The sequence below is a fragment of the Mustela lutreola genome, chromosome 9 (assembly GCF_030435805.1).
Source record: "Mustela lutreola isolate mMusLut2 chromosome 9, mMusLut2.pri, whole genome shotgun sequence".
Classification (NCBI taxonomy): Eukaryota; Metazoa; Chordata; class Mammalia; order Carnivora; family Mustelidae; genus Mustela; species Mustela lutreola.
In genome coordinates this window covers 94,351,847-94,377,719 of record NC_081298.1, presented here as the reverse complement: position 1 = coordinate 94,377,719, position 25,873 = coordinate 94,351,847, and the positions used below count along the sequence as shown (strand labels likewise).

General features: G+C 38.4%; 1 protein-coding gene across 3 annotated transcripts in view; it reads left to right on the top strand.

The window, feature by feature from the left end:
• EXOC6B (exocyst complex component 6B) overlaps window positions 1-25,873 on the top strand; it is a 620,807-nt gene that overhangs the window by 466,962 nt on the left and 127,972 nt on the right. The window contains exon 21 of one of the 3 annotated variants that reach the window (XM_059188041.1): window positions 14,408-14,446. The exons of the other annotated variants lie outside the window; for them this stretch is intronic. Within the exon in view, the coding sequence (XP_059044024.1) occupies window positions 14,408-14,431 (24 nt within the window). The 3' untranslated portion in view covers window positions 14,432-14,446. Of the gene's footprint in view, window positions 1-14,407; window positions 14,447-25,873 lie in introns of those variants that run through there. 3 annotated transcript variants of the gene reach the window in all.

Here is a 25,873-nt window from a genome sequence, read left to right as displayed (position 1 = left end):
GCTCGCGTATCCCCCTTGAAGAGAACTCACCTCCCCAAAGCAGCATAGGCCGCCTTAGGACAATCTGATTATTAGGAAGCTATTTCTTAAGTTGGCTGAAATCTATCTCACTTAACTCTGACCCTCTGATTCTTTATGTTTTTATTCATGCATCCCAGTTTGGGGGACAGGCTTCCTCTCCTGATTCACTGAGCGTCCTCTGTTAGTAACTGGGCCTTTGTGTAGCATGCTTACCCAAGCCTCATGCAGTCCTTATACAGCTGATTTAGTTTTTCTTTCGTATTACTGACAACATAGATTTGTATCATTCCAGCTGGGCCCAACCTCTTTAGGTCCTGATTCAGTGTTCCAGCTTATTAACTGATTCATCTCCATTTCTTTATTAGTCTGTGCTAACAATATTAAACAGGCAGGGCAGGAGTTAGAAGAAGAAGTGGAAGTTAGGGCAGGTTACAGCGTATAGGCCCATGGAGGACCACACAGTCATAAGACAGCAAGGATGTTCTTTCGCTGTCATCATCTGTATCTGCCTCACTGGCTTATGAGCTTCCTCCATCTGAGCGTACTCTCCTGTTCTCTTGCTTGAGACTGTCTCAGACACCGTCAAGTGAACAGTAACTGTTAAAATAATCAAAACATGGAATATTTGATGAGATCATCTCTAGGAGAGATCATCTCATAATAGCAGAGTGTCATTTAAAAGCTACAGAAATTCAATTAGGAAGCAAATCAGATATGGACGGCAAAACTATTCATCCTTTCCCACCTGTCCCGTCTAGTCTCAGTTTCCTAATTCATAGGGTAAAGAGTAAAATGACACTTTGAATACAGAAGCTTTCATGATATTTCACACGTGCCAAGTGCCTCGTAGTTAACGCACATGAATGTCCTCCTCTCATTTGTCAGACTTCCGGGCGTAGAAAACCTGCTGTTAATCATAATGTGAATTAGACAGTACAAATCAAATTCTCCTTTGCTGCTTTAAGCTTTCTAAACTTCCAAGTTCATAAAAGTGGGTTTGCAGTACGACTTCACATTCATATTTCAAATATATGTGCAGATTTCTATCAAAATCCAGACTTGGGTCAGTGTGAAATCTTGACAAGGACGCCTTAAAGGGCTCACTTAATAACGATTTTGAAGTGGTGTGTGCACCACAAGTCCTAGTAATTGCCAGCCCATAATGCTTCATAATTGGAATTGCAATACAAGGCCAATACTAGATTCTTAGTAGTGATCTGATTCTTTAACGACGCTATGGTTGGAGTTTTTCTTTTGTAGATAAGCAGTAAGTGCATATAGTGCTGATGAACAATAGAATTTGAACTTCAGTTGATTTTCATTTCAACTTCTTTTATCACACTGAGTGCCTCCTGTGAACAAAAGCACAACCCAGGTATGGTGGGAATCCACAAATGAATATAATATAGTCTCTGTCCCCCAGGAGCAAAGAGGTGACCAGCAAATACTTAATTTTAATATAAGTCACACTGTCATAAGTATTACATTGGAAGGATGGAGCATTTTGTATGTTTCAATTATTTCGGTATCTTTTGCTGCATAGCAGAGTGCCCCAAAATGTGTTGTCTTAATAGAAGGAACATTTATTTAACTCGAGATTCTACAGATTGGCAATCAGGATAGCTTCAGTGGGCTCACTCTTCATATACTGAGGTCAGATTGGCTAGAGGCTAGACTGGCTAGGGGCTGCCTGGTCTAGGATGCCTTAGCTAGGCGGACTCTTCTCTGCTCCCTGTGATCTCTCATCAACCAGCTGCCTAACCCAGGCTGGATCACTTGACATATTGGCAGGTTCCAAGAGAATAAGGGGAAATTTCTTGAGTTGAGGTCTACCCTTGGAACTGGCAAGCCCTCATTCCCACCACATTCTGTTGGCCAGAGCTGGTTACAGGATCAGCCCAGAGTCAAAGATGTGGGAAAATCGACTTCAGCTTATCCTCTGGTTGGGATAGAAGACCTTTATATGAACAATGTATCTATAAATGCAGAAAGAGGCCTTAGAGTGGAGAGATCTTTGTGAGCCTAAGTAGTTATAAAATATTTAAAATCATTTAAATATATAAAATTATATATTTCATATACGTCAAATATATAAAATCATTTGAAAAGTAGAAAGTTAAACTCAAAGAAATGCAGGCATTGGTGAGGGAGGAAAGTGTTTTAAGCATAGAAAATAGCCAGTTTTAAGTTTTGTTTAAAAACAGATGGGATCTGTTTAACTAGGATCTCAACTATCTTTCCTTCTTTTAAGAATTAGACTAATCTTGGAGCACCTGGATGGCTCAGTGGGTTAAGCCTCTGCCTTCAGCTCAGGTCATGATCTCAGGATCCTGGGATCGAGCCCCACTTCGGGCTCTCTGCTCAGCAGGGAGACTGCTTCTCCCTCTCTCTCTGCCTGCCTCTCTGCCTGCCTCTCTGCCTACTTGTGATCTCTCTGTCAAATAAATAAATAAAATCTTAAAAGAATTAGACTAATCTCTTTAAACCCCCCATTTCTCAACTTCTCTTCTTCTTTACTTTCCTCATAGACCTCTTTTTTTTTCTTTTTCTTTCTTTCTTTTTTTTTTTTTTTTCTTAATGTCCTATACTTCTCATCAAACCCTGCTTATTGTGGGCTACCCTGGAACATTTCACTTTTCTGTAACTCACATTCATCGTGAGGGCATCTTAACTTCCCCAGATTAATTAATTATTTACATTACTCATTTAATCTCTGGCTGTTCACCTTACATATTTGGCCAACAGGAAAAGTTGAATGGGTTCTTTTCTTCAGTAACATTTTCTGTTCCTTGGCTCCGACTCTTATTTACTTCCGATATCCTAAGTGTTTATAGAGCTGAATGAACTAGGTTGTGACATTGCATCAGATCTCCTGAATAGAGCTTGTTGGCAACGACTCTTAAACAGCAAACCATCCCAAGATATCTACGGCTTTTTTTAGATGGAGCTGGTGACATTCCCCCTAGGCCAGTTATTCCCCAATTTCTAAACCTTCAGTCTAAAGTAAACACGGTGCATTTCCATTGCAGGCACTTAACTTGCCTTAAAAACAACTATAGGACCTGAGAGAAATAATCGTATATTTCTTTGGAGATGTTGAACGAATTCCGATGTTGGTCCTGTTAGGGGTATATGGGCGAAATCAGTCCTCTCGGCTACTGTTGGGTGTGCAGACCTGAGAAGAGCTCAAGAGCCCAACCATGTACAGCTGCCTCTTCCACTCCCCATCCTAACTTGATCCTAGCCAAAGAAATTTTGCTTTTGGAATTAAATTGCGTACTATTTTCTTTTGCCCTGCCCAACAAGTCTAATGAGCAACATTCTCATGAAGAGGGGCTGGACTTTTGACCTCATATAAGTCAAGGCTGGATCTGCACACACACAGGATGGGGCCCAGGTAAATGAGGTCTTCAGCCACTGGGATGCTGCTGCAGCCGCTGCAAATAAGGTCTCTTTCCTTACCTTGCCTGGGGTGTTATAACTGGGCCATCCAGGCACATTCATAGAAGGAATTGCCAATAATATGTAACATGTCCTGGGATTTACTGAACACCTTTGGTTGATTGGAAGAGAGTCTATTCTAAAGCTGCCGAAACTTTGTCTTACCTCATACCAAGCTCTTACCTAGAGAGGAGGAGAGCTCGGAAACTCTGTCTCTAGGTTTTGTTTATTTTTTTAAACACAGAATCCATTTTTTTTTTTTTTTCCAGACCTGGCTGTCGTGAAATAATATCCAAGCAGAGTACAAGTCTTTGGTATTTGGTATAAAAAATCACGTAGGAAAAACCCAGACATTTTAATGGGCTAAATGACATCACAGCATGTTGGGAAGGCCATTTTCTATTCATTATCTTCTCACTATGGAAATCGCTTTAGCAATTTGGAAGTCTGATTTCTTAAAGTCTCATGGAATTGTTTCAGAGAAGGAGCAAATATTAGTAGCGGATGCCAACCACAATGAGACCATGATCTTTATAAGAGGTAGATTCCTCATTGATTTTTCACAACGGAGAGTAGTTGGGGTCTTTGGAAGGACAGTGGAAGGTCTGATGAATACCCCCTGTGTATTTTCTAGGGGCTTTGCTTTTTCCTCAGAGACAAAGCATAGCCACTGAGCAGGAGTGTGGGTGGCAAACATTTGATTCTTTGCACATTTGTGCTTGCTAAAGAGGTAGCTTCTGAGCCTCTTTGAGGAACCTCTCTTTTAGAGTTTGTGTGTCTGGAACTGCTGACTCATGAATGGCAGGCACTATGGGCCCTGTCAGGATCCTTAAGCACACAATGGCAGTTATGTGGAGACAAGGAGTGGGCGAAAGACCTTTAGTTAGGGGTAGTTGTGGATAATCTTTTGGATAGCAGGAAACAAAACACCAGATTTAGGATATATTTCCCCATGAATTGGGTTTGGCCTTTGATTCATGGCTCCCCCACCACCCACCTCCCCCTTCCCCCCGGTTAACATTATCCATTGTTGCTGTCAACCCATATTGGCCCAGTCTTGGGTTAAGTGGGAAGTGTAATCTAAAGCTTGGTCAACAGAGTTGTCTAGTACTTCCTGCTTTAACCCAGAGGCAGAGCTCTGCCACTTGGGAGTTCCAGCAGAACATCGAACAGCCCTTCCAGCAGATGCTAGAAGGACTTTTTCTCGAAGTATGTGTCTAGTCTGCAACAACCTTCTACCCCTTTGCTCCAATAGAATGACTGTCACTTTTAAAATGGGTTGGTGCCAACATCACACTGGATAGCCTCATAGCAAAGTCATCCACTCAGAGGCTAGCGATTCATTCCATTTTGGCTCTTGTGGGACGAGCTAGTAAGCATAAGTGCAGGAAAAGCCATCTGGCAGTTACTCCCTTTGCTTGTGGACAGCATTGGTGATCTTCTAATGCTGTATCATAAGAGAGACCAAGGTCAGCCATGAGGCATGCTACCTGGGCTCTTGCAAAGCTCTGTACTGCTCTCTGTGTTTACCAGCAAACCGAGCCTCAGAAACTCAGGTTTCTCCCATACCTCAGCATGCAGCATGAACCTGCATACCCACAGATCTGGAATTGGTAAATTTCTGAGATAGTCACATCTTCAGGAGAAAGGACGAGTCATTACATGAATTTCTCTGGGGGTAACAGTATCAAAGGCTGTTGCAGTAGTGCTGGTGGAATTTAAAGCCTGATAGGTTCTGAACACAAATCTTATCTCTGAAACTGCAATGCCTTTAGTGTGCTACTAGTGAATACTTATAGGTCATGGAAAGGCCAAAAGAGCCAGGCCTTGGATCTAACTACTAACCACTGCATCCTCTCAGCAACCGCTGGAGGGCAGCAGAGAGTGACAACAAAGGGCTAGATTGAGGGAATTGGGGCATATTTCAATTTGCCAAGAAAGAAGCCCCTTAGCTTAAGAGAATTCACTACCTGGGAGCCACAGTTGCGAGCATGGGCTCCTGGGGAACAAGGACCAAAAGAACATCTAGAACCCTGATGTGAAGATTAAAACCCTCCTTCTAGGCAAGTTCTTAGAAATGCGTAAAGAAATGAGATAGGACTGATTGGAAAAGGGGAACCAGACAGCTTCTGTAAAGGTAGGGAACCAATAAGACAGTCAAAAGTGTTAAGTATCAAGGGAGAAGCAAAAATGGAACAGGAACCAAAGGAAAGAAAGAACTTTGGCGGGAGACAAACTAGACTGAGCGAGTTGCAGAGGCAAAGGTACAGTCAGGAAGGGTTGGATCCCCTGAGACAGCTAGCTGTGTGCAGGAAGGAGCCATTTATAGGGCGCATATCATCAGACATAGAGCTGCAGAAGGACCAATTTCAGGCATGACCACACGCTCAGATCTATGAGCTTCTCATCTCTTAAAAGTAGCTCCTTCTTGATTAATCTAGAGCATTTCCTTCTTAGTCTTTCTTGATTTCAAGAGCAAAATAACTCATTGAGATTGTGGCCAAAGAGAAAAATAGTATAACATTCTAAGATATTAATAAGGGATTCTTAACATGAAATGAAGTTGAACGTGGGCATGAAGCTCTTCTGGATAGTTGTTGGTGTGAAAGGACAGTTCACTTTCCTAGATAAGTTTCTGATGTTCCTTTTTCACTTTTTATTCTGTAACATTTTCTAATATTATCCCATGGAAAAGAAAAACTGGCTCTGGCAAACAAGTTACACAGGCAAGATCCTAGTAAATCCAGAGACTTAGGAGCTGTTCCCAGTAGGTTAGCAGAAAGCTGGGTAGAGTCTCTGTCTCTCTCTCTCTTTTTTTTTTTTCCAAGTTCTTTTTCACCCTTTCTTTTTATTTCTTTTCAGTATTCCAAGATTCATTGTTTATGCACCACACCCAGTGCTCCACGCAGTATGTGCCCTCCATAATACCCACCACTAGGTTCACCCAACACCCCCCCCCCCCGCCCCTCCAAAACCCTCAGTTTGTTTCTCAGAGTCCATAGTCTCTCATGGTTTGTCTCCCTCTCCGATTTTCCTCAACTCACTTCTTCTCTCCATCTCCCAGTGTCCTCCGTGTTATTCCTTATGCTCCACAAGTAAGTGAAACCATGTGATACTTGACTCTCTCTGCTTGACTTATTTCACTCAGCATAATCTCCTCCAGTCCCGTCCATGTTGATATAAAAGTTGAGTATTCATCTTTTCGGACGGAGGCATAATACTCCATTGTATATATGGACCATATCTTCTTTATCCATTTGTCTGTTGAAGGTCATCTTGGCTCTTTCCATAGTTTGGTAATTGTGGCCATTGCTGCTATAAACACTGGGGTACAAATGGCCCTTCTTTTCACTACATCTATATCTTTGGGGTAAATACCCAGTAGTGCAATTGCAGGGTCATAGGGAAGCCCTATTTTTAATTTCTTAAGGAATCTCCACCGTGTTTTACAAAGTGGCTGCACCAACTTGCATTCCCACCAACAGTGTAAGAGGGTTACCCTTTCTCCACATCCTCTCCAACACTTATTTACTGTCTTGTTGATTTTGGCCATTCTAACTGGAGTAAGGTGGTATTTCAATGTGGTTTTGATATGAACCTCCCTGATGGCTAATGATGATGAACATTTTTTCATGTGTCTGTTACCATTTGTATGTCTACTTTGGAGAAGTGTCTGTTCATGTCTTCTGCCCATTTTTTTGACATGATTGTCTTTTTTGTGTGTGTTGACATTGAGGAGTTCTTTATAGATCTTGGATATCATCCCTGTGTCTGTAGTGTCATTTGTGAATATCTTCTCCCATTCTCCAATTCCGTGGGTTGTATTATTGGCTGTTTCCTATGCTGTGCAGAAGCTTTTGATCTTGATAAAGTTCCAAAAGTTCATTTTCACTCTTACTTTTTTTTGCCTTTGGAGACATGTCTTGAAAGAAGTTGCTGCATTGAAGAGGTTACTACCTATGTTCTCCTCTAGGATTTTGATAGATTCCTGCCTCACGTTGAGGTCTTTTATCCATTTCAAGTTTATCTTTGTGTATGGTGTAAGAGAATGGTTTAGTTTCATTAGCTGTCCGATCTTCCCAACACCATTTATTGAAGAGACCGTCTTTTTTCCATTGTATATTTTTTCCTGCTTTGTCGAAGATTATTTAACCATAGAGTTGTGGGTCCATATCTGGGCTCTCTATACTGTTCCACTGGTCTATGTGTCTGTTTTTGTGCCAGTACCATGCTTTCTTCGTGATCACAGCTTTGTAGTAAAGCTTGATATCAGGCAACGTGGTGCCCCCAGTTTTGTTTTTCTTTTTCAACATTTACTTAGCCATGTGGGGTCTCTTCTGTTCCATACAAATTTTAGAATTGTTTGTTCCAGCTCTTTGAAAAATTCTGGTAGAATTTTGGTCGGGATGGCATTGAAAGTATAGATGGCTCTAGGCAGTATAGACATTTTAACCATGTTTATTCTTCTGATCCATGAGCATGAGATACTAAGGGAGGTTCTATAAAAGAAGAACCCAAGAGTGACATAGAAATTTAGAGACAATCTATAGCAACAGGGACTTCACAGACAACGTGATACCAATAAAAACGTATCTTTCAATAATCACTCTCAATGGGAATGGCCTAAACGCTTCCATAAAATGGCACAGGGTTGCAGATTGGATAAAATGACAGGACCCTTCCATACGCTGTCTACAAGAGACCCATTTGGAACCTAAAGATACACCTAGCCTGATGGAGAAAGTAAAGGGATGGAGAAGCATCTTTCATGCCAGTGGGCCTCAAAAGAAAGCTAGGGTAGCAATTCTCATATGAGATAAATTAGATTTAGATAAATCTAATTTAGATAATATAGTCAGAGATAAAACTAAATACTGTAGTCAGAGATAAAGAAGGACACTACATCATTCTTAAAGGGTCTGTCCACCAAGAAGATCTAACAATTGTAAATATTATGCCCCCAACTACATAACACAACTGTTAATCAAGATAAAAAATCATATTGTTGTGAATCTGTTAATAGTAGGGGATCTTAACATGCCACTCTCAGTAATAGACAGATCATCTAAGCAGAAAATCAATAAAGAAATAAGAGCATTGAATGACATATTGGACCAAATGGACCTCATAGATATATACAGAACATTCCACCCTGAAACAACAGAATACTCATTCTTCTCAAGCGCACATGGAACCTTCTTCAGAATAGGCCACATACTGGTCACAAATCAGGACTCAGCTGATACCAAAAGACTGAGATTATTCCCTGCATATTCTCAGACCACAATGCTTTGAAACTTGAACTCAACCACAAGAAAAATTTTGGAAGGAATTCAAACACTTGGAAGCTAAAGACCACCCTGCTTAAGAATGTTTAGATCAGGGATGCCTGGGTGGCTCAGTTGGTTGGGCAGCTGCCTTCGGCTCAGGTCATGATCCCGGTGTCCTGGGATTGAGTCCCACATCGGGCTCCTTGCTCAGCAGGGAGCCTGCTTCTCCCTCTGCCTCTGCCTGCCATTCTGTCTGTCTGTGCTTGCTCTCTCTCCCTCTCTTTCTAAAAAGAAAAAAAAAGAATGTTTAGATCAACCAGGAAATCAAAGAAGAACTTAAACAATTCACGGAAACCAATGGGAATGAAGGCACATCGGTCCAAAACCTATGGGATACAGCAAAGGCGGTCCGAAGGGGGAAATACATAGCCGTCCAAGCCTCACTCAAAAAAACTTTACACCTTAAAGAACTGGAAAATCAATAACAAATTTAGCCAACCCCATACACAAGAAGGAAAATAATCAAGATTAGAGCAGAGATCAATGAGATAGAAACTAGAGATACAGTAGAACACATCAATGAAACTAGAAGCTGGTTTTTTTAAAGCATCGGTAAGATTGATAAACCACTGGCCAAACTAATCCAAAAGAAAAAAGAGAGGACCCAAATTAATAAAATTATGAATGAAAAGGGAGAGATCACAACTAATACCAGGGAAATAGAAACAATCATCAAAAATATTATCAACAGTTATATGCCAATGAGCATATAACTTAAGCAACCTAGATGAAATGGATGCATTCCTGGAAACCTATAAACTTCCAAAACTGAATCAGGAAGAAATTGACAACTTGAATAGACCAATAGCTAGTAATGAGATTGAAGCAGTGATCAAAAACCTCCCAATAAACAAGAGCCCAGGACCTGACGGATTCCCTGGAGAATTCTACCACACAGTCAAAGAAGAAATAATACCTATTCTCCTGAAGCTGTTTCAAAAAATAGAAACAGAAGGAAAACTTCCAGACTCTTTCTATGAAGCCAGCATTACCCTGATCCCCAAACCAGACAAAGACCCCATCAAAAAGGAGAATTTCAGACCAATATCCTGTTGAATATGGATGCCAAGATTCTCAACAAGATCCTAGCTAGTAAGGTCCAACAGTACATTATAATGCTTATCCACCATGGCCAGGTGGGATTTATCCATGGGGTGCGGTGGTGGTTCAACATTCACAAATCAATCAAAGTGATAGAACAAATCAATAAGAGAAGAGAGAAGAACCACATGGTCCTCTCAATTGATGCAGAAAAAGCATTTGACAAGACATAGCATCCATCCCTGATTAAAACTTTTCAAAGTATAGGGATAGAGGGAACTTCATAGATAGATAGATAGAGAGAACTTCATAAAATCTATCTATGAAAAACCCACAGTGAATATCATCCTCAGTGGGGAGATGCTGAGAGCCTTCCCTTTGAGATCAGAAGCATGACAAGGATGTCCACTCTTGCCACTGTTGTTCACAAAGTACTAGAAGTCCTAGGAACATCAATCAGAAAACAAAAAGAAATAAAAGGTATTCAAATTGGCAATGAAGAAGTCAAACTCTCTCTCTCTTTGCAGATGACATGATTCTTTATATGGAAAACCCAAAAGACTCCACCCCCAAACTACTAGAACTCATACAGCAATTCAGTAACGTGGCAGGATACAAAATCAATGTGCAGAAATCAGTTGCTTTCTTATATACTAACAATGAAAATATAGAAAGGGAAATTAGAAGATCGATTCCATTTACTATAGCACCAAGACCATAAGATACCTGGGAATAAACCTAACCAAAGAGGTAAAGGATCTGTACTCGAGGAACTACAGAACCCTCATGAAAGAAATTGAAGAAGACACAAAAAGATGGAAGAGCATTCCATGCTCATAGAGTCTCTTCTAAATGCTGAGCACTTAACAGTTTTCCAAATCCTCTAAGTGTGGAGAAAGAAACTCTTGGTTGGTCTCTTAAACTTCTAGTGTCTTCCTTGTATGTTTCAACCCCTTAAATATTAGGAAAAACGGATCTCTTCTATATCCACAAATTCCAGGACCCCTGTACCAGGTGTTGGGGTGGCATAGTGGTTAAGAAGCTTGGAATTGGGCAGACCTGGGTTATTAGCTGTGACATTTGGCAAATTATTTGACCTCCCAAAGATGTAGTTTCCAACTATTTTTGATTATATGCTTAGCAAATATTAAGTAACATGATAATGCTTACTCCAGCATTTTAAGCCTTAGAAGTTATTATAAACATTCGGGAAATCTTCTTTTTTTTAATAGCCTTGGATCTGCTTTCAGTTGTTTAGTTCATAAATATAATGAATAACTAAATAAATTATGGTGTGCCTAAATATCACCCATCAATAAAAAGGAGCTATTTGATAATCTAATTCTAAAATTTATATGAGGTTCTAGAAAACGCAAACTTATCTGTAGTGACAAGAGAGTAGGTCAGTGGTTGCTTAGGAATAATGGGACAGGACTGATGTCAAAGAAAATGCAAGGGAGCTTTTCGGGATGATAGACATGTTCTTGGTGGTGGTGGTAGTTACATCAGTGTATGGATTTGTCTATGTAAAATAGATTTATTTTCTTGTATATTAAATTATATCTTGATAAGATATAATTTGAGTCTGAAAATTATATATAATTTGAGTATGAAAAGTATATATAACATTCTATATATAAAATTCTAGAGTTTGTATTCTTATTTTCATTTGGTGTAATGTTTTGAAATTCATCCATGGCATTGGCTATATCAGTTGTTCATTTTTTAGTTGATGACTGATATTTGTCTGTATGGATATATTATAATTTAGTCACTCACCTGTTGTATTTACTAACACTTTGTTGTTTCCAGTCTTGGAATATGAATAAGGCTGCAGTGGACATTCATGTGGAAGTGCTTGTGTGGGTATGTGCCTTCATGTCTCTTGGGTAGCACAAGGAGTGGGATTGTTGAGTGAGCCAAGAGTAGTTTAACTTTATTTTAAAACATGTCAAACTCTTCCAAAATGGTTGTGCCATATTCCACACCCACCAGCGGTGAACGAGAATTTGGGTGTTTCACGTTCTCTTCAACACTTGGTTCAAGTAAAATTCATCCTTCTTCAATAGACAGCTCTATAAATTTTTACAAACTTACAGCAATTGTGTAACTGCTACTAAAGTCAAGAATACTTCCATCACTCAAAAAATTCTTTATGTCTCTGCAGTGAGTCTACTCTTCCCATTTCCAACCCCAGGCGACAACTTCTCTGCTCTCTGACACTCTAGTTTTGTCATATAAATGGAATCATACTTTTAATTTTGGCCTCTTTCACTTAGCAGAATGCTTTCAAGATCCCTGTTATTGCATATATTGGTAGTCCCTTCACTTTTATTGCAGAATAGTATTCCATTATAGGGATTATTTATTCATTCACCAGCTGATGAATATTTGGATTGTTCCCAGTTTGAAGATCTCATGAATAAAGCCATGTAATTATGTAAAGGTTTTTATGTGGACATATGTTTTTATTTTTCTAGAGTATATACTTAGGAATGAGGCAACTGGGTCATAAAGTATATGCTTAAGTTATAAGAAATTGTCAAGCTCTTTTCCAAAGTGCCTTTACAACATAGGAGAGTTGCAACTGCTCTGCACCCTGACTAGTGTTTGGTATTGTTGATTTTTGTTACCTGCTCTGTTCTGACAGGTATGTAGTAGTATTTTGTGGTGGTTTTAATGTGCATTCCCATAATGACTCTTGATGCTCAACATCATTTTTTATACTCATTTAGCATCCATAGCTCTTCTTTTGTGAGGTGTTTGTTCAAATCTTTTGCCCAGTTTTTAAAAATAATTCTTAAAATATTCTGGTTACCAGTCCATTATCAGTTAGGTATTTGGCAACCCTATTCTCCCAGTCTGTGGCTTTCTTTTTTCCTTCTTATCAGTATCTTTTGAAAAGTTTAGAGTTTTTTGTTTTAATAATACATAGTTTATAATGACATTATTTTTTCCTTTCATGTCTTATGGTCTGTATGTCCTATTTTAAGAAATGTTTACCTAATCCAAAGTCACAAAGATTATCTCCTGTGTTTTCTTCAGGGAGTTTTATAGTGTTAAGTTTTACATTTAGGCCCCTGATGATATATTTTGAATTAATTTTTCAGTGCATCGTAAGATGTGGTCACGTTTTGAATTTTTATGTAGAATGTATATTTAATTGTTCCAGCACCACTGGTTAAAAATACTACGCTTTCATTGCTGATTTGCCTTGACACATTTAATAAAAAATCAGTTGACCATGTGTGTATTGTTCTGTTTCTAGACTCTAGATTCTGTGCCATTGATCCATATGTCTGTACTTTTACTGTGTTTTGATCTTACTTTTTAAAAAACAATATTTTACTTATTTATTTGAAACACACAGAGAGAGAGAGAGAGAGCATGAGATGGGGGAGTTTCAAGGGGAGAAGCAGACTCCCCACTGAGTAGGGATCCTGATGCAGGGCTTGATCCTGGGACTCCTGGATCATGACCTGAGCCAAAGGCAAACCCTTAACTCACTGAGCCACCCAGGTGCCATTTGATCTTACTTTTATGTTAATCTTAAAATCAGATAGTATGGTATTGAGTTCTCCCAACTTTTTTTTTCCAAAATCCTTTTGTTTATTCTAGGTTCTTTACATATATATTCTAGAATCAGCTAGTCAATTCCTACAAAAAAGCTTGTTGGAATTTTGGCTAGGATTTTTAGATCAGTCTGAGAAGAATGGACATTCTGACATGAATGAATCTTCTAATCCACATATATATTTACAGACTGTATGTATATATATATATATATGCATATAGTCTATCTTCATTTATTTACATCTTTGATTTCTCTCATCAGTGCTTTTTATTTTTTAGGTAATCTTGCATATATTTTATAAGATTAATTTTATAGCATTTCATGTTTGTTTTAAATGGTATTATTCTTTTAATGTCAATTTTTAAAATTTATTTATTTGATAGAGATCACAGGTAGAGAAGCAGTCAGATAGAGAAGGAAAAGCATATATGCATACATATATGCATATATATACATATAGTCTATCTCCATTTATATACATCTTTGATTTCTCTCAATAGTGCTTTTTATTTTTTAGCTAATCTTGCATGTATTTTCTAAGATTAAGATTAATTTTGTAGCATTTCATGTTTGTTGTAAATGGTATTATTCTTTTAATGTCAATTTTTAAAAAATATTTTATTTATTTATTTGACAGAAGAGATCACAAGTAGGTAAAGAGGCAGGCAGATAGAGAGGGAGAAGCGGCTCCCCACTGAGCAGAGAGCCCGATGTGGCTCAAATCATGACCTGAGCTAAAGGCAGAGGCTTAATCCACTGAGCCACCCAGAGGTTCCTAATGTCAATTTTTAATTGTTCATCACTAGTGTATGGAGACACAATTGGTATTTGTATGTTGATCTTGAATTTCAAACTTGTTAAACTCATTTATGAGATCTAATAATATTTTATACATTTAGGGGGATTTTCTAGGTAGACATTGATGACATCTGTGAATGAAGACCATTTTACTTCTCCCGTCCAATCTAGATGCCTTTTGTTTCTTGCCTTTTTGCAATAGGACCTCCACTACAATGTCAAGTAGGAGTACTGAGAACTTATTCCTGATCTTAATGGGGAAGTGGTCAGTTTTCACCATTAAATATAACAGGTATAAGTTTTTTACATCCTTCATCAGTTGAGCAAGTTTCTTTTAATTCTTAATTTGCTAAGAGTTCTTATTATGAAGGGTATATCAGTTTTATACTCTATCGCTTAATTAGCCATTATTGTTTGTACTTTAAAGTTATGTGTAATGTTTTGTTTTTACACTGAAGTTGTAAGATATATACTCATACTTAAAGGCCTTTTGATCTGAATTACTTATTAAAGTAACTTGTATAAGAGTTATAAAAACATTTTTATGACTTTTCTATGTATGGCTAGTTCCTACAACAAAGGGTCATACCAACTTAAAGAACACCAGCGGTGTTTTCATGCACTGAATACAGCACCTCACTAACACTGAGTGTATAATATATAAATTTTAAGTGTTTTGGTAAATTTAATAGGTATAAGAAGGTACCTCACTCTTTTGTTCCTCATTTTTTTTCTTTTTCTGTACACGTGAAAAACAATTGAGTGGCCCATGAACATCAATAAGGGTATGACTTCACGAGTGTCCCAATTTTCAGTTCTCATTACCATGTCCTGGGGTAAGATTTTGCAATCCAATTTGATGATGCACTGATATTTTCACTTTAGCTTATTACAATCTAATAAGAAAGGTGAGACTGATACTTCTAAAAAGCTAACTATTAGTAAGAAGCAGCATATGATTTAAGCAGCAAATTAAGTACCATGTAAGCATTGTGTGCGTTTGAAGGGGAGGTATGGCTGTGCCGTTAGAAGTGATGATTTTTGCCATTTTGGCTATTGTTTTTATAGCAAGTCAGTGGGAGCTGATTTTCTTTCTTGCTTTGACTTAGGTTATTTAATTTTTCTAAAAGCATTCTATGACAAAACATTCATGATTCACTATTCATGGTGTCTGTGAAAATTGTGGTCATCTGGGGAAATTTCATCCCATGCTCGTGATCAAACAATGTCCAGACTGTTACTTTGTCAGTGTTACTGCAGTAAAGAACAAATTAGCCTGCTGTTGGCTGGCAGAGTGAAGGTTTGACTTCTCTATTTTCCAGACTGTGCTAAAAAATGTGCTCTAGAGACTTCATCTGAAGATTAGATGTCTGTCTAAGCCAAACATCAGTTGTAGAAAGGCCTCCCAAATTCTCCCCAGTCCTCTGTGCTTTGGGCCTTGTCAAGGCAAACAGCAGGTTCTCGATGACAATGGTATGGCCTCCTTATGAGCTACTACTTGTACAATCTGTACTGTTCAGTGATGTCAGACCAGAGGAGACTGTGAGGGAAGGTGGTTCTTGGAAGCTACTGGTAACACTGAGACTATACTAAAAAGAACTATCTCACACCGTAGTAAACTGACAATGCCATTAAAAGCAAATATGTGTTATGAGGTAAGGGGATATATAATTATTCTTTTTAGAGTATATACTGAGTATCATTGGTCTCTACGGCATTTGTGCATGTGGTGTAATGTGATGGTGGTGATGGAGTGTGTGTGTGTGTGTGTGTGTGTGTGTGTATTTTTCCATGCATGTTTTTCCTATTCTAAATCCACATGTGGTTAGAGTTCCATATCATGCTGTTAATTTTGCCTTTCCTTAAACCCCTGATAGAAATCATTTAAAGGGAGGAGGTGGTTTTCCATGTGATTTCTCTGGATACCACTTCCTGTATCTATCTTTCTATCTTTGTGGAGAAGCACCACCTGCTTAATGAAGTGACCATGAAAGGATGCAGTGAATTTCATTGGTGGGAGGTAATGTTGGTTTGGAGAAATGGTATAGGAGTGGATATGTTCATGGTTCTTTCTGTTAAGTATGAAACTCTATTCTTACTCTTTTTCTTTTCCTGTTTTATGTCCCTGCCATTGAGGATCTTTTATTTATTTTCTTCCATTCTGCCACCTACAATTTTTTTAAAGCACAGTCATGATCATGTCATTTGCCTGCTTACAAAGCCTGAGAGCTCTCTGTTGTCCAAAGAACAGAGGACCACCTCCTAGCAAAGCAAGTTTGGTCCTAGCTTATTGTTCTGGTCTCCTTTTCCTGTCACTCTTCCCCTTGGTAGAGGTAACCTCTACCAAGACCACTCTTCACACCTCCACAATCCCAAAACCCAGTAAGCTTCAGGCCCCTTCTGCCTGTCACAGAATGTGCTCTTGGTAGAGTGACAAACTCTGTCCCTGCCTTCACAGCATGGCTCAAATGTCATCTCCTTTATAAATTCTATCCAACCTCCTCAGGCAGATTTAATTGTTCCCCCTTTGGGTCCCTGACATTTTGTGTGTCCCTTCATTACTAATTCTCTTATAATTACTTGTTCAATCATCCGCCTTCTCCATTAGATTCTGTGTTCACCAGGGGCAGGAACCCTGTTTTATTTGTCCTTGAACTCCCCCTCCCCCCAATGGGTAGCATAGTTCCTGTTAGGTATTGTGCTTTCGTAACTGCTTGCCGAATACATTGACCTAATATCGTTTTGTGGCATTTCAGAAATAAATGGAATTAGATGGAGTTTCTGAATAATATTGGCCCTCAAACTCCCTTAGATAAATAGTATTCATAATTTTTCTCCCAGAATGTGCTCTTAATTTTCACTTTACTTTAATCTTGTTAAATGAAGTGTGGAGGTCCAGCCCTGGGGAAGGCAGGACTAAATATGGGGAAAGGGAACCCAGCCAGTTGTCTCCCAGACCTAGCATATAGATGAGGACTTCTCTAGCCAGAGCCATGAAGAAAGGCTGCCTATGCAGCTAAATGCTTTGTGCTGGAAAGGAAAACAGCTCCTCACCTGATAAATTATTCTTACTGCTTCAACAGATGACTTCTCAGATGAAACACTTGATCGTATTCTTCCAACCCTGGTGAGCACCTGTGTCAAGTGTCAGGTGTTGCCTTTCTATTTCTATTCCCAAATGGGGGCCGTTTTCTCAATGAAAATCCACCCTTGGAGTTCATCCAGAATCTCATCCTTGTTATATCCCTCTGGGACACACATGGCCTACTAACTGAGCTCCAAAATTAGGCCAGAATGTCAATTCAAACTCTGAAACCAATTGAAGATATTGAAATCTTTCTAGGATTGACTTCCAAAGTAGTTTACAAATAATTCCTGGTGAGGCAGTGAGGAATTTTGAATGAAAGTGATTAATGTGTTGAACACATAACATGGTCTTATTCTCTCCACCAGAAATATGCAAATCATCATCATGTATGATAATAAAAAACTCTTAATGTGTTACATTGTTATAGCTTAAAATGTTCTAATTTCAAACTTTATTACAATGCTGTACTAAATAAAAACAATATTATATTGGCATAAAAACAGACATGTAGATTACTAGAACAGAATAGAGAGCCCAGAAATAAACCCCTGCATATATGGCCAATTAATTTACCACAGGAACTCCAAGAGTATACAAGGGGGAAAGTATCTTTAATTAATGGTGTTGGGAAAGCTGGGCAGCCACATGCATAAGAATAAAAGTGGACCACTATCTTATGCCATACACAAAAATTAATTCAAAATGGATTAAAGACTTGAATATAAGACCTGAAACCATGAAACTCCTAGAAGAAAACATAGGTGAGTAAACTCTTTGACATCAGTCTTTGCAATGATTTTTTTGAATTTGTCAACAAAAGCCAAGGAAACAAAAGCAAAAATCAACAAGTAAGAATATGTCAAACTAAAAATCTTCTGCACAGCAGAGGAAACCATCAACAAAATGAAAAGGCAACCTACGAAATGGGAGGAAGTATTTGCAAATTATATAGCCAGTAAGGGGTTAATATCCAAAGTTATAAAGAATTTATATAACTCTATAGCAATAAAATCCCCAAGCAATCTGATTTAAAATGGGCAGAGGATCTGAATAGACCTTTTTCCAAAGAAGTTATACAGGTGGCAAACAGTACATGAAAAGATGCTCAACAGTACTAATCAAGGAAATGTAAATCAAAACCACAGTGAGGTATCACCTTGTATCTGTTAGAATAGCTGTTACCAAAAAGACAAAAAATACCAAGCGTTGTCAAGCATGTAGAAAAAAGGAAACCCTCATGCACTGTCTTTGGAAATGTAAATTGGTGCAGCCACTATGGAAAACAGTTTGGAAGTTCCTCAAAAATATTAAAAACAACTACTGTATGATCCAGCAACTCTACTTCTGGGTGTTTGCCCAACGAAAACAAAAGCACTAACTCAGAAAGATATCTGCACCCCCATGTTCATTGCATCATTATTTACAACAGCCAAGATATAGAAACAACCTAAATGTCTACTGACAGATGAATGGATAAAGAAGATGTGATACACACACCCACACATACACACACACAGTGGAATATTATTCAGCCATTAAAGAGAATGGAATCTTACTATATGTAACAGCATGGATGGACCTTGAGAGCATTATGCTAAGTAAAATAAATCAAACAGACAAAGACAAATACTGTATGATCTCACTTATATGTGGAATCTAAAACAAACAAACAATAACAGTAAATCCCAAGCTCATAGAAACAGGGCAGATTGGTGATTGCCAGGCATTGGGGTTGGGAGGAGGGGGGTGAAATGGATGAAGGGAGTCAAAAGGAACAAAATTCCAGTCGTCAAATAAATAAGTCATGGGGATATAATGTACATAATAAGAAAAGAAATTCTGTTTCTGTGTTGGTGATGATGTTAACTAGACTTACTGTGGTGATCATTTTGGCTGTATATATGAATATTGCATCATTATGCTCTACACCTAAAACTAATAAATGTTGGACATCAATTATACCTTAATTTGAGCCTTCTAAAATGAAATTCCTGATTTCCTTATTCCCTCCATGAACACCTGTTCCTTTTACAGTCTTCCATATCTCAATTAATAGCAACTCTGATCTTCTAGTAATAGAAACCTTAGAGTCATCCTTTTCACCATTCTCTCATTCAGTCTGTTAGCAAGTTGTGTTTTCCCTCTCTTCAAAATATATCCAGAAACCAACCATTTATAGCTATCATTTCTCTTTTCTGGATTCCAGTAATGAGTATTTCTTACTGTATTCTTGGAATAGCTTCTTAATTGGTCTCTACCATTGTGCCTTTGCTCCACTACAGACCATTCTTAACATGGAGCCAAAATGAAACAGTTAAAACAAAAGTCAGATTGTGTCCCTCGTCTGTCACGAACCTCACAATGGCTTCCCATTGCATTCTGAGTAAAAGCCAAGTGCTTTTAATGACCTGCAAGATCCCACAGAATCTTTGCACACACACAACCCCCTGAACTAAGTGCCCCTGCTGCTTTTCTCCTCACTCTCTTAGCCTCTGTATCATTTCTCATACATGGTGCATTCCCATCTCAAGGCCTGTGTACTTGATATCATCTCTTCCCAAAAGGCTCTTTTCCAGATACCTATATTGCTTGCTCCTTTTTCTTCCTTGGTCTTTATTCAGGTCATTTCAAGTTCACCCTGTCATTGAGGCCTTTCCTGTTTAAGGTCATTGCTTTTCTCTCCCACTATCTCTGCCACCAAACCAAAAACCAGAGTAAAGTTCTCTATTCTCTTCCCTGCTTTATTTTTCTGTAAAGAATTGATCATCTCGTATATTTTATGCCTTATGTATCTTGCTTAATTTGTTTTCCGCCAACTAGAAAGTTATTTCATGAGGATATGGATTTTGCATGTTTTGTGAACAGCTTTATTCTTCGTGTCTAGAATAATTCCTAGCATGTAGAGGCCTTTCCTTAAAAGAGAAAAGTGTGATCTCTATATGGTGGCCTTGGTTTTAAGTACTAAGAGGTTAACAGCCTTTTAGGTTTGAATTCTCCAGAGCAACTGATGTACTTTAAAAGTAGGGATTTCAGAGAGTTTTTGATCAGTAGCTTAAAAATGTGTTCTACTTGTTAGATATAAACTCTATACCTTTCAATGAAGTAGAGAAAGGATGTTTCCTAAAAGTATTCTTGGCTGTAGATTTCTTTGCTTTACAATATGGATTCATAGAGACCTGCTGATAAATATCCCTCTCTAATAACATGTGGTCCAGGACGGTGATGTTGATGGCAAGATTTTTGATGGGATTAAGTATATAGAGAAGAAAACTGTGAGCCAGATGGGAAAGTCTGATCACAAGTTACAGTGAAACTTAAGGCAAGCCAGCTGATCAAGAAATACTCAAAGTAACTTGAAAGAACAGTTGGGGAGGAATGTTTTGGTAAACTGAAAATGTGCTCCTGATTGGAAAGGTGTGTTGTGATTTTACAGAGGACTTTTAATGTTATATAGGGATGGAATCACCTCTTTTTTTCTAGCAGAGTACAGTAGAGTATGATGATATGTGGGAAGTTTGGAAAATCAGGGGATAGTGGATGAACGTGGTAATGTGATAACCTGGGATAATGAGTTTAGTAAACAAGAAGAGAGAGGCAGAAGTCCTCCCTGCAACTGTGATCATTTAAGTACAGTTTCTTAGATCCAAAGAAAGAAAAAATAGATATTAAAACTGCATAACCTAAAATTAGAGTCTACAAATTCAGTAGCCCATCCTGAGACATGGCAGAGAAATCTGAAATGAGATATCCCGGGCTAATTAGACACCTTCTGTTACTTTCTTTATGTCCTTTTCCTTCATCCCCTTTCTCAGGGTGGTTGTCAGTGTCCTGATGGGCATTAGGCGCACAGAAACCCAGAGAATGGAGACTGATCTGTGGACTACACAGCCTGCTTTCACAGAGGGCAGCAGGCGACAGTGCACTGTCCTTATGTAGCAGATGGCCTGGACAGGGATCGTGAGATTGAATCTCTAAATCTGCGATTGGCTAATTGCATAGATGTTAAGGTTAGAAGGCCTAGATGGGCCAACTTGACTCCTCGAAATGTGGATTTTTTTTTTTTTAATTTCCCAGTCTGTAACAGAACAAAATAGTTGTGGTTTTATATTAGTTGGATCCTGTAAGGTGCTGAGCAACATAGGTTTCAGAGATTTTTCTATTGTGGCTCCTGCTTTTTATGAGTTTATGGTAATAGAACTAAAAAAGTCTTGGCAAAAGGCTGGCTGTGGCAGAGGTGAAGCCGTTAACCTTTCTTCTTACTTTGTCTTTCCCATTTTTCCCCCAGAATCCAGTGGTAATTTTAAATGCACACACAATTCTAAAATCTCTCAGGCACGTATTGAGTCTTGAGTTGTGCACTGTCTTACCATCTTTTAGGTACGTGGACCCCTGGGAGAGACTGGAAATCATTGCTTTTCATAAGCCAACCCTTACTACTTTTGAAGAGATGTTCTTTAGGCTCCAAGATGATAGAACAGAATTTCCAGTAGAGCTGAGGCTACAATTGCTTATGTTGGCAAAGATTAGCATTATTTCACCCACATTTTTGTCCTCCTCATTGAGGTCCCAGAATAAGGTGGCTGAGTTTAGAATCCAATATTGCAACTAATGGTAGAGCCATCCTGTCTTCACTACCAAAGGGTATAGAACATTGAAGAGACAGTCAGGATATCTGTGATGATGCCAGACACTGGGTTATCTTGAGAAAGACTCTTCTTTGTATTTTAATTTCCCTGATGTAAACTGAAAAAATTAGGTTAGGTAATCTTCATGTTCCCTAGGATGTCCTATGTTCTATGATTCTGAATCATCTTTACTGGCTTTAGACTTGCCCTCTTTCAAGATGGTTCCTTCCTAATTTCTTATCCACACTTGTTTAGAATTCCTTTATTTCAATTTTAGAAGGTAGCATTTATTTAATTGAAAGATTTTTAGTTTTCTTAGAGCTGATAATCCTCTGTTTATAACACAGGATCTACCCGATGCCTTTAGTTCAAATAATATTTACCAGTCCATGTATCCGTATCTTATAGAATTTACTTGACTCGGTTGGAAAAAAAAAAAAGAATATTGACACCAGGAGTCTCCCTGCTTGTTTGCTTTTTTTGAATACCTGGGTAATCGTCTTGCTTACCAGCAGTCAAATCTGCCATCTAGCTATTTCAGCTTTCCACAGCTACCTTGCTTTAGGGAGTTCTAGCAATGATCTATTATTATTCTATTGCCGAGAGCAAGATGTTCCTGGAAAAGAGGTCTCTGAATGTTCAGCCAAGTTAGCAATGCATTGGCTGAGTGTTCTGAGATATTTCAGGATATTATGTGCAAAATTGACATTTGTGTGGTCACTGCCCAAGTAGCAGCACATGAAAGATGACTGGATTAGGATGTAAAAGACTAGGCAAAAGAGTTTTGAGAAAATTATTTCCAAGTTAAAAGAGGAAATCAGTAAGTCATGTACAGGCAAAACTTCACATAAGAATCTTCAAGATCAGTGTGTGCTTCAAGATCTACCTCTCTGATTGCTCCTTTTCAGGTCCTTTTTGAGGGGGGGATGTCTTTTTTTCTAAGCATTTTTTAATATCATACTTCAAATTTCTCTCAGTCTTATTAGTCCTTATTAGTCCTCTTATTAGAAAGTTCTTCATACTTTCCATATTCTAGAAAGAAAATGTGTATAAGAGAAAGAGATGTCCCCATTTTAATCCCTGAGACCTCTATGACTATGCTATGTTTAGGACTAAACTAAATTCACAAATTTGATGGTGAGAACCCTAAGATGGAGAGATTACCCTGGAGTACCTGGGCAAGTCCAGTCTAACCCTATGAGTCCTTAAAATGCAGAAGAATGGGTCAGAGATAAGAGATGGAAGAAAAAGAGAGATACAAAGTGTGAGAGAGGTTTGACCTACCTTGCTGGTTTTGATGTTGGAAAGAGGCCGTAAGCCAAAGAGTTTGGGTGGCATCTAGAGGCTAGGAATGGCCCTCAGATGACAGCCAGCAAGCAAATGGGGATCTCAGTCCTATGCTACAAGGCATTGAATTGTCAACAACCTACATGAATACAGAAACAAATCCTCCCCTAGAACTTCCAGAAAGGATACAGTCCACCAACATCTTGATTTTAGCTGGAGGGAGGCCCATGTTGGACTTTGGATTTATAGAACAGTGGGATAATACATTTGTGTTGCTTAAGCCACTGAATTTGTGGTAATTTATAATGGAAGCAATGGAAAACTAATACAACATACATTACCTCTTCTGTTGCCAAAGTTAAAAACTGCATATGGCATTCAGTAATGTAGTGCAGGAGAAAAGAGTGTTAGCTGAATAATGTTGGGAAATGGGACAGTCACATGAAGAAAAGTGGAACTGAACCACCATCTCACATCATACACAAAGGTAAATTCAAAATGGATGAAAGACCTAAATGTGAGACAGGAAGCCATCAATATCCTAGAGGAGAGAGGAGGCAGCAACCTCTTTGACCTCGGCCATGGCAACTTCTTACTAGACACGTCTCTGGAGGCAAGGGAAATGAAAGCAAAAATGAACACTTGGGACTTCATTGAGATAATAAGCTTCTGCACAGCAAAGGAAACAATGAACAAAACTAAGAGGCAGCCAGCAGAATGGGAGAAGACATTCTCAAATAACATCTCAGAGAAAGGTTAGTATCCAAAATCTATAAGGAACTTATCAAACTCAACACCCAAAAACCAAATAATCCAGTTAAGAAATGGGCAGAAGAAAAATTTTTTCAAGGAAGCATACAGATGGCCAACAGACACATGAGAAGATGCTTACCATCACTCATCTTCAGGGAAAGTGAATCAAAACCACAATGAGATACCACCTCACACCTGTCAGAATGGCTAAAATTAATAACACAGGAAACAATGGATGTTAGTAAAGATGCAGAGAAAGGGGAACCCTTTCTGTACTGTTGGTGGGAATGCAAACTGGCGCAACAGTATGGACATTCCCCAAGAAGTTAAAAGTATAACCAGCAACTGCACTACTAGGTATTTATCCAAAGGGTACAAAAATGCTGATTTGAAGGGGCACCTGCACCCCAGTGTTTATAGCAGCATTATCAACAATAGCCAAATTATGGAAAGATCTCAAATGTCCATTGACTGATGAGTGGATAAAGAACACACACACACACACACACACACACACATACACACACACAGGAATATTACTTGGCAATCAAAAAGAATGAAATCTTGCCATTTATAACGGCATGGGTGGAACTAGAGTGTATTATGCTAAACAAAATAGAGATAGACAGTTATCATGTGTTTTCATTCATACATAGAATTTAAGAAAACAAATGAACATAGAGGAAGGGAAGAAAAAATAAGATAACACAGAGAGGCAAACCATAAGAGTCTTAAATATAGAGAACAAACTGAGGATTGCTGGAGGGGAGGCAAATGGGGGGATGGGCTAGATGGGTGATGGACATCAAGGAGGGCACTTATTGGGATGCGAGCACTGGGTGTTATATGTAAGTGATGAATTACTAAATTCTGCTCCTGAAACCAATACTACACTGTATGTCAACTAACTTGAATTCAAATGAAAAAAAAAAAAAGCAGAAGGTGTATGATCTGTACACACTTCTTTTAGATGAAGCTCAATTTGATTCATGTCTCTCTCATATCCTACTGAATGACTTTGAGAAAATAACCTTTTGAACTTTTTTCAATGTGTGAATTTGGGTAGGGGCACAGATACTCGGTTCATAAAGGCTATCCTTTGATTTCTTATAATTCTGCCTGAGATGACTTATTTCTTAAAGTTTCTAATCATTCTCCTTTCTGTCAGATTTACCATTTTTTTGAGTTTTTATTTTATTTTATTTTTTCAGTGTTCCAAGATTCATTGTTTATGCACCACACCCAGTGCTCCATGCAATATGTGCCCTCCTTAATACCCACCACCAGGCTCACCTAAAACCCCTCCAGAACCCTCAGTTTGTTTCTCAGAGTCCATAATCTCTCATGGTTCATCTCCCACTCTGATTTCTCCCAACTCACTTTTCCTTTCCTTCTCCTAATGTCCTCCATGTTATTCCTTATGCTCCACAAGTAAGTGAAACCATATCATAATTGACTCTCTGCTTGACTTATTTCACTCAGCATAATCTCTTCCAGTCCCACCCATGTTGATATAAAAGTTGGGTATTCATCCTTTCTGATGGAAGCATAATACTCCATTGTATATATGGACCACATCTTCTTTTTTTTTTTTAATTTATTTTCAGCATAACAGTATTCATTGTTTTTGCACCACACCCAGTGCTCCATACAATCTGTGCCCTCTCTACCATGTTTTTTATGTTAGTAGAAATTACTTTTTCTTATGATAATAAAAACCATTTTGTTTAAGTAATTCCCTTATACATTTAGAGTCATCATCTTCATTTAAATTATAGCGAACACCTTTCTTGTCCTACTTATTATAAAAAGGAGTAGATAAAAAATTTTTCTGAAATAGTTTTAAGTGTTTTGAAAAATTGCCTGTTATAATGGGGGAGAGTAATAATTGGGGTATCAGAGCCTCCCTTGAAAT